A 13,560-nucleotide genomic window follows, 5' to 3' on the forward strand; every position below is an offset into this window, starting at 1 on the left:
TAGTCTCATTTTGTTTCATGGAGGGGCTGAGTTTTTTTAGGGGAAAAAAATCATAAAACATTCAAATAGATATATTAACCCATTAAACACTGTGAAAAATTATGCCTACAAGAACAAAAGAAAAAATAGATAAATTGGACTTCATCAAGTTAAAAACTTCTGTGCATCAAAGGACACCATCAAGAAAGTGAAATGACAACCCACAGAATGGGACAAAGTATTTGCAAATGATGTGTCTGGGATACAAGGGACTTGTATTCAGAACATGTAAAAAACTCTTTAAAATTTACAATAAGGAGACAAAAAACGGAACTTTAGAACAGTGGGTAAAGAACCTGAACAGACATTTCTCAAAAATAAAAATAGACAAATGGCTAGTAAGCATTTGAAAAGATGTTCAACATCATCAATCATCAGGAAAATGCAAAACAAAACCACAATGAGGTGCCACTTCACACCCACTAAGATGGCTACAATTAAAAAAAAAAAGACCAGAAATTTAACGAGTGTTAGCAAAGATGGAGAGAAACTAGAGCCCTTGTGCATTGCTGGTGGGAGGGTCAAATGGTTCGGCTGCTATGGAAAACAGTTTAATGATTCCTCAAAAAAGTTAAACATTGACCCAACCATTTCACTCACATGCATGCACCCAAAACAAGTGAAAACATTTTCAAACAAAACTTATACACAAATGTTTACAGCCCCCAAAAACCCGTTGAGTCGCAGCATTATACATAATATCCAAAAGGCAAAAACAGCCTAATGGAGAAACAAACTGTGGTATACACATACAACAGAACATTATTTAATAGTCATAAAAAAGAATAAAGTACTGACACATGCTACAACATGGGTGGGCTTCAAAAATATTGTGCTAAGTGAAAGAAGTCAGGCACAAAAGCTCACATATTGTTTGATTCTGTTTATGTGAAATACCCAGAACGGCGAAATCCATGAAGACAGAAAGCAGGCTGGTGGTACCAGGGACTGAGCACAGAGGACAGCGGGGATAAGCTGCTCAGTGGGCAAGCGGCTGTGTTTTGGAATAATGGGAATGTTTCAGAACTAGACAGGGGTAGTGGCTGCACAACACTGGGAACGCACTAAACGCCCCTGAACTGTACACTTTACAGTGGTTACTTTTATGTTATGTGAATTTTACCTCAATAATTAAAAAAAAAAAAAAAAAAAACCAGGGGAGGGAAGCAATTAGGGCTATAGAAGAACAAACTGGCCATGAGTTGATAATCATTTAATCACTAAGCGTGGGTGATAGGTACTGGGAGTTCATTATACTATTCTCTTTTGTGAATCTTTGAACACGTTCGTAATGAAAAGTTAAAAATAAATAAACACTGGCCTCTGAGTGTAAAAAAACAAACAAAAAACCCAAGATGGTATAACACTTCATACCCACTACAATGGCTAAAATAAAAAATAAAAGACAGATAATACCAAGTGTTGATGACGATTTAGAGAAACTGGAACCCCCGTATACCCCTGGTGGGATTGTAAAATGGCGGGAATACTTTGGAAAACAGTTGGGCAGTTCCTCAAAATCCTAAACACAGAATTATCACTCTTAGGGGAGAACTGAAAACACATGTCTACACAAAAACTTGACATGAGTGCTCACATATGCATAACAGTCAAAAATGTGGAAACAACCCAAATGTCCTCAAATGATGAATGATTAAGCAAAATATGGTACATCCATACAATGGAATATTATTTGTACATGAAAAGGAAAGAGCACTGATACATGCTAAAACACGGATGAGCATTAAAAACAACGTGGTAAGAAGCTAGTTGCAAGAAGCCACATATTATATGATTCCATTAATATTATACGATTCCATTTATATGATAATGATCCCATTTGTACAAATGCAAATCCCCAGAGACAGGGCGTAATTAGTGGCTGCCTGAGCTGGGTGCAGCGGATGGAAACTGCTAATGGTGCTGGGGTTTCTCTCTGGGGTGATGAAAGCGTTCTGACATTAGATAGTGATAACAGTTGTACAACTCTGTGAGGATATACCAAAAACCACTAAATTTTACATTTTAACAGGGTAAATTTCATGTTATATGAATCATATGTAAATAAAGCTGACATAAAAAAACACGTACAAGCAAAAATAAGTGAATCAGGATAAAACTTACCCAGTTTCATCAAGCAGTCACATCTAGTAGTATCGATTGAGGCAGAGGAATAAGAACTCTTAAGCCCTAGACCCTGACGGCAGTTTGTTATGGGACCATAACATTGGTGATTTCACCTCTCTGAGCAGTTTCTATGGCCAGAGCTCAGAAGACCATACCTCCCAATGTGCCCAAGACACCCACTGTCCCGGCGTGATTGTTAATACCGCTCACTTTCACGCTAAAACATTCCCCAGTTTTGATGATAAATTATATGGCTACCGTACCCAGAAAGGGCCCTGGTGGTACGATGGTTAAGCGCTCAGCTGCTAACCAAAAGGCTGGAGGTTTGAACCCACCCAGCGGCTCCGCAGGAGAAAAGACCTGGGGATCTGCTCCCATAAAGATTACAGCCTGTGAAACCCCATGGGGCAGTTCTACTCTCTCCTATAGGGTCGCTGTAAGTCAGAATCAATTCAAGGGCGGCACTCAACAACAACCCGAGCCGGAGTACGCCGAATGGAATACACAGAGTTTAGAGAAGGTGCACCCTCCAAAACGAAAGCTACATTTTGACATGTACCTTTTCATGGTAAGTTGCTCTTTAAGGTTCTTGATTTCATTATCTTTAGCACGGATTTGATGTTGTAATCTAAGCAAATTGGAAAAAAAAAGTCATAAAATGTTAGAAATTATCTCTGATTAACACAGGGCAGCTCTGCACATAGCTGAAGAGAGACTAAGTATACGCATTTTGAACCACAAATTTTGAGCCTGAAAATAACTGCTGGATTTCATACCTGGTTCTTCTGAAATTTCTCTTTCCCATTTCTAATGTCTGTTTGACTGACTTCCCAAAGAAAGAGGAACTAAGTTCTGAACTAGTAGGCTGGCAAGTGGAGGGAAGTGTGATCTTGTATCCTCAGTTCGATGACTTAGAAAAACATCTATCAAGATATTTGCTCATTAGTTTACTCACTAGAAAACAGAGAAGTCATCTTCTGATTTCCTAGGCCTGTTGTGGGACTGAGATCTTTAAATTCCTTAAAGAGATATTATATCAAGTCAAGCAAGTTATCAGACTTAAGATCTGAAAAAAATCAGACCTTAAATATGGAAGCAATGAGGCTATATGCAAATAAGAATTTTAATTAAAACTATAAATTATAACTGGGGAGTCACTTATATGACCTAAAGGGGAAGACTGGGTAAAAGTTTTCTATAAATCTGAAAATATAACTTCCTATCAGCTTAAAATTTGATATGCAAGAAGCTATGAAGAGAATGCAAAATAATTCTTTTTGGTTGATACATATTCACATTTTTTGTTCCCCCTTTGTGCTGCTGTATTTTTTTTTTTTTTAAAAACAAGCTTTTATATTTATTTGTTAATTTGGTTCAATACGAAGAGATTTAGAGCAAAAGCGTATTTCTCTTTCAGTCTCTGATATGTTCAGACTCTTAGGATACATAGTTTTGGTTAATATAAATTATTGTAATGATAAAACCTTGAAACAATGATTGTAAGGTTGGTTGGATTGCTCACTACTAGACTTCAGAGACTACCAACCCATCTTTAATATAAGCTTCTTAGAAGCTATAGACTTACAATCAAATTTCTGTTGACCTGAGAAAGCAGTAAAACAAAACGAAACAAAAACAGGTCTCTTTCTATATAACAGAAGTCATGTTCTTAAGTACAAAATAAGAAATACAAGCTCTGTCATTACAGTAGACAAGAATAAGTACAATTAGGCTTACTTAATCATGAGATATATATGAAAGTAAGTAGCAAGGTATGTAAGACTGAGATCGTCCTTTCCTTTGTGTACTTTTATTCCTTCAATATTTTACTCAACTCTATCCACAGCAGGCAGTTGCCTATTTCTCACTCTGGTTGGCAAGGCAACAAATATTGTTGGTTGCAGCCTATGGACAGTTCTTCATGTGTAGTCACAGCGCCACCTAGTGGCCAGACAGGGTCATCTATTAGAGGTCACATACATGACAGTAAAAACCTAGGATTTCCTGCTATCAACAGACTTATACTTACTTGGAAACCTTACTGATTCCAAAAGCCACTTGCTGGTTAAGAGATGAAATGATTTTATCTTTCTTTTTAATCTGCATTTGGTTTTCTTGCCACCGAAAAGTTACTGTTTTCAACTGTTTTTTGAAATCCTGATCAATGAAAAATATTATTTCAAAGTTAATTCTGTTCAAGTACCAGAAACAGAGAGAGAGAGGAAAAAAACTGTTATTTTTAAAAAAGAAGATACCACTAAGTTTCACATTTGAACATCTGACTCCCCTCCGATCTGAGAGCAAAGGCACTTACTTCACACTGACAGTGTAGTGTACGAAGCTGCCGCTGAAGAGCCAGCCTCTCCTTCCCAGTTTCCCCATCACCTGCAGTCACCTTGCTGGCTGAGCCCTATTGAGCAAATGAAATATGCATGTCTGAATTTCAGATGACATAAAATGAAGCTTTCATCATTTTTTTTAGTTACCTTACTTTCCTCTTTAAAAAAGGCATAAATATTTTATTTAAAGGGGATTTAAAGTTGCCATCTATCTCCTCTTCCTGCTTTATTTCTCGGATTAGGTTGAACAAACTCACCTCTCTCCAATTATAAAACCAAAAAAACCAAACCCACTGCCATTGAGTGGATTCTGACTCATAGCAACCCTACAGGACAGAGTAGAGCTGCCCCACAGGGTTTCCAAGGCTGTAAACCTTTAAGGAAGCAGATTGCCGCATCTTTCTCCATTGAGCGGCTGGTGGATTCCAACCACTGACCTTTTGTTTAGCAGCCAAGTGCTTAACCACTGCGCCACCAGGGCTCCTCTCCTCAATGACAGCATTTGCTAAACAGCACCACAGTAGCCTGCCTGCTGCTGCGTACAATAACATGACCTGTGTACTTACATGTTTTAAGAGCTTTCTGTACAATGCATTTCATGGTCATGAGAATCTTATCAGGTAGGCACTCATTATTCCCATTTTAGAGATGATAAAACTGCATAAGTAACTTGTCTAAGCTCACACAGACAAGTGGAGAAGGAGTCTCAATTCTAACTCAGAGAGTCTGGTTTCAATTATTACACTATATCATCTTAGTTTAATATTCAACTTCTCCATTGGATTGTAAACACTATGTCAGGGACTATGTCTTAGCATAGCTTTTGACACACACCAACCCACTGCCTTCGAGTCAATTCCAACTCATAGTGACCCTATAGGACAAAGTAGAGCTGCCCCGTAGGGTTTCCAAGGCTGTCATCTTTACGGAGGCAGACTGTTTCATATCTTTCTTCCTGGAATGGCTGATGGGTTCAAACTGCCAGCCTTTCAGTTAGAAGCTGAGCACTTAACCGCTACACCACCAGGGCTGGTTCTTGACACACAGTAAGTGCTAAATAATACTTTTTGAGTAAATAAATAATCATTTTTAGAAAGGTCTACAATATTACTCTGATTCTGTTTTCAAGTTCTTATAGTTCTCATGGCTGTTGAATGAAAACTAGAGGCTCCACATTTCAACTTCAATGTGACATCCAAAGTTAAAAACATGGTATTTCAGTTAAAATACACTGATCCTAATATTATAATTAGAACCAAAAAGAACCAGCGCCGTCGAGTCGATTCCGACTCATAGCGACCCTATAGGACAGAGTAGAACTGTCCCGTAGGGTTTCCAAAGAGCACCTGGCGGATTTGAACTGCCAGCCCTTTGGTTAGCAGCCGTAGCACTTAAAATTACAAAGAAGAAAAAAGTACAGGACAAATATGTGAATGTTGTATGAATAACAGCCAGGGAATCACCTGTACTAACTGCACCCTTCAGACAATCCAGACGCCTCCATGGTACGCCCTCACACGTCAGCCAAGGAGCAGGCTATCAGAAAACTACCTCCGTACGCACTGCTCGTGGGTGGGTAAGACAAGCGGTTGTTCATAAAGAAAACGAAGCATTTGCTCCAGTGAACACTTAAATCATGTTCATACGCCTCTTCGCATTCAGATACATGATTTCAAGCAGGGACTACTACCAGGAGAGGAACTGAAGAAAACAACTGCTATGCATTAAGATTTTTGTAGACATTTCATGGTAACAACCAGATATAAATAAAAATAGTGATGAAAATCACTTTGTTTTACAAAACTATTATTCTCACGACATTTAACCCAATGGGATTATGCCCATTGTGTCTTTCATTTTTTTCCTGTGGTCCTGGAAAACCTTTGCAAGGAATGTGTTCATAATCAGCTCTGCCCAATAGTTAAAGTCAGGAAATTGTTTGAGCTCTAAAGAGAAAAGGTTTCCAGCTAAGTTTTGTTTTTCTTGTTTGGTTTTTCCTTCCCTCCTCCACCTACCTCTCTGTCCCTTCCCTGCTTTTTTTTTCTTCTGACAAACACAGTATAAACCGCTGGACTAACACACTATTCAATGAATCATGGGGAAAACAAAGTAACAACTGTTTCTGGAAGAAAGAAGCCTTTCCAGTCAGGCTTACCTGCTCTATCATGTCCAGAACATGTGGTTCATCCAGGCTACAGGTCTTGTCTTCAGTTCCAGGGTCTCCCTGGGCATCCCTGGAACCATCACTCATCAATCTACTGACTGGGCGTGGACTTCCTGGCTCTCTCTTCATCCGCTCTTCCTTTCCTACCATATGTGGGCTATCACGGTGACATAACAAGTGTGATCTTTTAAAATTGCATAGTGCTTTTCATCTAAGCCATTGCTTCCCAAATTGGTATTGTACTGATCTTGTGACACGCTTAGCATCAGAGTAGTTCATGGTCAAATAAAATTTGGACAGGGCCCATACTGTGTCTTCACACTGTGTCTTTCTCTTGAAGATTCACAGCACATATTAGCACATTTAAGGTAGCACTCAGTCGAGGTACCGATTTAATTCTGCTCATTCCAGTGTTTTAAACAATCATGGTGCTCATTTTTCCCCAAATTTACAGCTATTAACATCAGTTACTTTAGGAAACAATACTTTGGGAAACACTGACGAGCGTGTCCAGATCTGCTGTACCATTTGACCATCATCACTTTCTTGACAGGCAGGTTGGTTTCATCAACTTCAATATTTTAGGTCAAGTGTACATTTAAACAGAGGGCTACAAACAGCAACAGAAAGCAGATTTAAAAATGGAGGTTTCTTGTCTGACAGGAATTTTAAGAAACTGTAGTGAAAACATGTATTTCAGTAACTAGGAACAACTAAGAAAAGAATAAAAAAGCTAGACCTACAATGTCAATTAACCAATTACATAACTATCTCTAAATTTTAAATACAGGCCCACTACCTTTTCAGTTAGCCTACTATTTAAAAAAGTAGCTATTAATTTCCTTCTTAATCTCATTGAACGGCAACAAGAAATAATGCTTTTACTTTACTTGTGAACAGAAATAAAATAGATAACTCTGAGATAGATTATCACTTTTTTAGGCCACTGAGACCTAGAAAAAAATAACATCTAATACTCACAGGATGCTTTGTAAAACCTACATAAACAGTCATTAGGTATCACTGAGGCAGTCTTGAATATTTTGGAAAGTTTAATGAAATCAATGGCTTGTACAGACTAGCCACTCCCAAACCCAAGTAATTTTCCGAATTATCTGAAGAGCTCTTAAAAAGCATTTTCCCAGGCGCCTCCACAACTGTAAAAATGTAGTTAAATCTGTATTTTTAGAACTCCCCCCCAAGATTATTGCTGAGTTTTTAAAGTATGATAATAGCATTAGGATAATATAGGAAAATGTCCATATTTTTAAGAGATGCAGGAGTGAAATTACAGGCTTCTGTGTTTGGATTTGAAAACACTTCAACAAAGAAAAGAATTTTAAGGGATGTTTGAAGCAAATACGGCAAAAGAATGATAACTATTCAATCAGGGTAACAGATATAAATACCATTCTCTTTACTGTTGTGTATATTGGAAAATTCTCATTTAAAAGTAAGGCTCCCTGGGTAATTTTATCTTTATCCAGGTTTGGGTCTCCACTGTGGGCAAAATGAGCAAAACAATTGATGGCATTGTTTCACTGTTTAGTAAGTTATTTTTATGGCATCCAGACATAGCCTGAAAAAAACCTACTGTTCTCTGGTTGCCAAAGAAAGTGAAATCCACACCGGATGATGAACTATTTGCATACCGAGTGAATCAGGACCAATATCAATGTGAAAACATCAACTGTAAGTGATGGCTTTAAAGTTAGTAACAAAATATGTTCTTGCTGCCATTTTAAAGGTCTCTCAATTATGTCCTCAAAGTGCATTCTCTAAAGCTACTAGCATTCAGTGAAGACTCTCTGGTGGGACTATCACCGTGATCTCTCCCTCTCCTTCACCGAGTGCATTCTCTAAAGCTACTAGCATTCAGTGAAGACTCTCTGGTGGGACTATCACCGTGATCTCTCCCTCTCCTTCACCGAGTGCATTCTCTAAAGCTACTAGCATTCAGTGAAGACTCTCTGGTGGGACTATCACCGTGATCTCTCCCTCTCCTTCACCGAGTGCATTCTCTAAAGCTACTAGCATTCAGTGAAGACTCTCTGGTGGGACTATCACCGTGATCTCTCCCTCTCCTTCACCGAGTGCATTCTCTAAAGCTACTAGCATTCAGTGAAGACTCTCTGGTGGGACTATCACCGTGATCTCTCCCCTCTCCTTCAACCAGTGCATTCTCTGAAGCTACTAGCATTCAGTGAAGACTCTCTGGTGGGACTATCACCGTGATCTCTCCCTCTCCTTCACCCAGTGCATTCTCTGAAGCTACTAGCATTCAGTGAAGACTCTCTGGTGGGACTATCACCGTGATCTCTATCGCTCTCCTTCACCCAGTGCATTCTCTGAAGCTACTAGCATTCAGTGAAGACTCTCTGGTGGGACTATCACCGTGATCTCTCCCTCTCCTTCACCCAGTGCATTCTCTAAAGCTACTAGCATTCAGTGAAGACTCTCTGGTGGGAATATCACCGTGATCTCTCCCCTCTCCTTCACCCACTGCATTCTCTAAAGCTACTAGCATTCAGTGAAGACTCTCTGGTGGGACTATCACCGTGATCTCTCCCCTCTCCTTCACCCAGTGCATTCTCTAAAGCTACTAGCATTCAGTGAAGACTCTCTGGTGGGACTATCACCGTGATCTCTCTCAATCTCCTTCACCCAGTGCATTCTCTAAACCTACTAGCATTCAGTGAAGACTCTCTGGTGGGACTATCACCGTGATCTCTCCCCTCTCCTTCACCCAGTGCATTCTCTAAAGCTACTAGCATTCAGTGAAGACTCTCTGGTGGGACTATCACCGTGATCTCTCCCCTCTCCTTCACCCAGTGCATTCTCTAAAGCTACTAGCATTCAGTGAAGACTCTCTGGTGGGACTATCACCGTGATCTCTCCCCTCTCCTTCACCCAGTGCATTCTCTAAAGCTACAAGCATTCAGTGAAGACTCTCTGGTGGGACTATCACCGTGATCTCTCCCCTCTCCTTCAGCCAGTGCATTCTCTAAAGCTACTAGCATTCAGTGAAGACTCTCTGGTGGGACTATCACCGTGATCTCTCTCCCTCTCTATCACCCAGTGCATTCTCTGAAGCTACTAGCATTCAGTGAAGACTCTCTGGTAGGACTATCACCGTGATCTCTCTCCCTCTCCTTCACCCAGTGCATTCTCTAAAGCTACTAGCATTCAGTGAAGACTCTCTGGTGGGACTATCACCGTGATCTCTCCCCTCTCCTTCACCCAGTGCATTCTCTGAAGCTACTAGCATTCAGTGAAGACTCTCTGGTGGGACTATCACCGTGATCTCTCCCTCTCCTTCACCGAGTGCATTCTCTGAAGCTACTAGCATTCAGTGAAGACTCTCTGGTGGGACTATCACCGTGATCTCTCCCCTCTCCTTCACCCAGTGCATTCTCTGAAGCTACTAGCATTCAGTGAAGACTCTCTGGTGGGACTATCACCGTGATCTCTCCCTCTCCTTCACCGAGTGCATTCTCTAAAGCTACTAGCATTCAGTGAAGACTCTCCGGTGGGACTATCACCGTGATCTCTCCCTCTCCTTCACCGAGTGCATTCTCTAAAGCTACTAGCATTCAGTGAAGACTCTCTGGTGGGACTATCACCGTGATCTCTCCCTCTCCTTCACCGAGTGCATTCTCTAAAGCTACTAGCATTCAGTGAAGACTCTCTGGTGGGACTATCACCGTGATCTCTCCCTCTCCTTCACCGAGTGCATTCTCTAAAGCTACTAGCATTCAGTGAAGACTCTCTGGTGGGACTATCACCGTGATCTCTCCCTCTCCTTCACCGAGTGCATTCTCTAAAGCTACTAGCATTCAGTGAAGACTCTCTGGTGGGACTATCACCGTGATCTCTCTCCCTCTCCTTCACCCAGTGCATTCTCTAAAGCTACTAGCATTCAGTGAAGACTCTCTGGTGGGACTATCACCGTGAACTCTCCCCTCACCTTCACCCAGTGCATTCTGTAAAGCTACTAGCATTCAGTGAAGACTCTCTGGTGTGACTATCACCGTGATCTCTCTCCCTCTCCTTCACCCAGTGCATTCTCTGAAGCTACTAGCATTCAGTGAAGACTCTCTGGTGGGACTATCACCGTGATCTCTCTCCCTCTCCTTCACCCAGTGCATTCTCTAAAGCTACTAACACTCAGTGAAGACTCTCTGGTGGGACTATCACCGTGATCTCTCTCCCTCTCCTTCACCCAGTGCATTCTCTGAAGCTACTAGCATTCAGTGAAGACACTCTGGTGGGACTATCACCGTGATCTCTCCCCTCTCCTTCACCCACTGCATTCTCTGAAGCTACTAGCATTCAGTGAAGACTCTCTGGTGGGACTATCACCGTGATCTCTCCCCTCTCCTTCACCCACTGCATTCTCTGAAGCTACTAGCATTCAGTGAAGACTCTCTGCTGGGACTATCACCGTGATCTCTCCCCTCTCCTTCACCCAGTGCATTCTCTGAAGCTACTAGCATTCAGTGAAGACACTCTGGTGGGACTATCACCGTGATCTCTCCCCTCTCCTTCACCCAGTGCATTCTCTAAACCTACTAGCATTCAGTGAAGACTCTCTGGTGGGACTATCACCGTGATCTCTCCCCTCTCCTTCACCCAGTGCATTCTCTGAAGCTACTAGCATTCAGTGAAGACACTCTGGTGGGACTATCACCGTGATCTCTCCCCTCTCCTTCACCCAGTGCATTCTCTAAACCTACTAGCATTCAGTGAAGACTCTCTGGTGGGACTATCACCGTGATCTCTCCCCTCTCCTTCACCCAGTGCATTCTCTGAAGCTACTAGCATTCAGTGAAGACACTCTGGTGGGACTATCACCGTGATCTCTCCCCTCTCCTTCACCCAGTGCATTCTCTAAACCTACTAGCATTCAGTGAAGACACTCTGGTGGGACTATCACCGTGACCTCTCCCCTCTCCTTCACCCACTGCATTCTCTGAAGCTACTAGCATTCAGTGAAGACTCTCTGGTGGGACTATCACCGTGATCTTTCCCCTCTCCTTCACCCAGTGCATTCTCTAAAGCTACTAGCATTCAGTGAAGACTCTCTGGTGGGACTATCACCGTGATCTCTCTCCCTCTCCTTCACCCAGTGCATTCTCTGAAGCTACTAGCATTCAGTGAAGACACTCTGGTGGGACTATCACCGTGATCTCTCCCCTCTCCTTCACCCAGTGCATTCTCTAAAACTACTAGCATTCAGTGAAGACTCTCTGGTGGGACTATCACCGTGATCTCTCCCCTCTCCTTCACCCAGTGCATTCTCTGAAGCTACTAGCATTCAGTGAAGACTCTCTGGTGGGACTATCACCGTGATCTCTCTCCCTCTCCTTCACCCAGTGCATTCTCTGAAGCTACTAGCATTCAGTGAAGACTCCTTGGTGGGACTATCACCGTGATCTCTCTCCCTCTCCTTCACCCAGTGCATTCTCTAAAGCTACTAGTATTCAGTGAAGACTCCTTGATGGGACTATCACCGTGATCTCTCCTCTCTCCTTCACCCAGTGCATTCTCTAAAGCTACCAGCATTCAGTGAAGACTCCTTGGTGGGACTATCACCGTGATCTCTCTCCCTCTCCTTCACCCAGTGCATTCTCTAAAGCTACTAGCATTCAGTGAAGACTCCTTGGTGGGACTATCACCGTGATCTCTCCCCTCTCCTTCACCCAGTGCATTCTCTAAAGCTACTAGCATTCAGTGAAGACTCCTTGGTGGGACTATCACCGTGATCTCTCTCCCTCTCCTTCACCCAGTGCATTCTCTAAAGCTACTAGCATTCAGTGAAGACTCCTTGGTGGGACTATCACCGTGATCTCTCCCCTCTCCTTCACCCAGTGCATTCTCTAAAGCTACTAGCATTCAGTGAAGACTCCTTGGTGGGACTATCACCGTGATCTCTCTCCCTCTCCTTCACCCAGTGCATTCTCTAAAGCTACTAGCATTCAGTGAAGACTCCTTGCTGGGACTATCACCGTGATCTCTCTCCTCTCCTTCACCCAGTGCATTCTCTAAAGCTACTAGCATTCAGTGAAGACTCCTTGGTGGGACTATCACCGTGACCTCTCTCCCTCTCCTTCACCCAGTGCATTCTCTAAAGCTACTAGCATTCAGTGAAGACTCCTTGGTGGGACTATCACCGTGATCTCTCTCCCCTCTCCTTCACCGAGTGCATTCTCTAAAGCTACTAGCATTCAGTGAACACTCCTTGGTGGGACTATCACCGTGATCTCTCTCCCTCTCCTTCACCCAGTGCATTCTCTAAAGCTACTAGCACTCAGTGAAGACTCCTTGGTGGGACTATCACCGTGATCTCTCCCCTCTCCTTCACCCAGTGCATTCTCTGAAGCTACTAGCATTCAGTGAAGACTCTCTGGTGGGACTATCACCGTGATCTCTCTCCCCCTCCTTCACTCAGTGTATTCTCTAAAGCTACTAGCATTCAGTGAAGACTCTCTGGTGGGACTATCACCGTGATCTCTCTCCCCTCTCCTTCACCCAGTGCATTCTCTAAAGCTACTAGCATTCAGTGAAGACTCTCTGGTGGGACTATCACCGTGATCTCTCTCCCTCTGCTTCACCCAGTGCATTCTCTAAAGCTACTAGCATTCAGTGAAGACTCCTTGGTGGGACTATCACCGTGATCTCTCCCCTCTCCTTCACCCAGTGCATTCTCTAAAGCTACTAGCATTCAGTGAAGACTCTCTGGTGGGACTATCACCGTGATCTCTCTCCCTCTCCTTCACCCAGTGCATTCTCTAAAGCTACTAGCATTCAGTGAAGACTCCGTGGTGGGACTATCACCGTGATCTGTCTCCCCTCTCCTTCACCCAGTGCATTCTCTAAAGCTACTAGCAT

At 42.5% G+C, this 13,560-nt stretch overlaps 1 protein-coding gene across 8 annotated transcripts in view; it reads right to left on the reverse strand.

The window, feature by feature from the left end:
- Nucleotides 1-13,560, reverse strand: part of DZIP3 (DAZ interacting zinc finger protein 3) — a 290,858-nt gene that overhangs the window by 18,583 nt on the left and 258,715 nt on the right. For all 8 annotated transcript variants that reach the window (XR_010318680.1, XR_010318681.1, XM_064273000.1 and 5 more), the window contains 4 exons: nt 6,661-6,826; nt 4,481-4,576; nt 4,196-4,323; nt 2,726-2,794 (listed from right to left, as the gene is read on the reverse strand). Coding sequence is in view for 6 of the 8 variants with exons in the window: in XM_064273000.1 (XP_064129070.1) it covers nt 2,726-2,794; nt 4,196-4,323; nt 4,481-4,576; nt 6,661-6,826 (459 nt within the window). In the remaining 2 variants the exon portion in view is untranslated. The remainder of the gene's footprint in view (nt 1-2,725; nt 2,795-4,195; nt 4,324-4,480; nt 4,577-6,660; nt 6,827-13,560) is intronic.

This window comes from Loxodonta africana, chromosome 20, assembly GCF_030014295.1.
Source record: "Loxodonta africana isolate mLoxAfr1 chromosome 20, mLoxAfr1.hap2, whole genome shotgun sequence".
Classification (NCBI taxonomy): domain Eukaryota; kingdom Metazoa; phylum Chordata; class Mammalia; order Proboscidea; family Elephantidae; genus Loxodonta; species Loxodonta africana.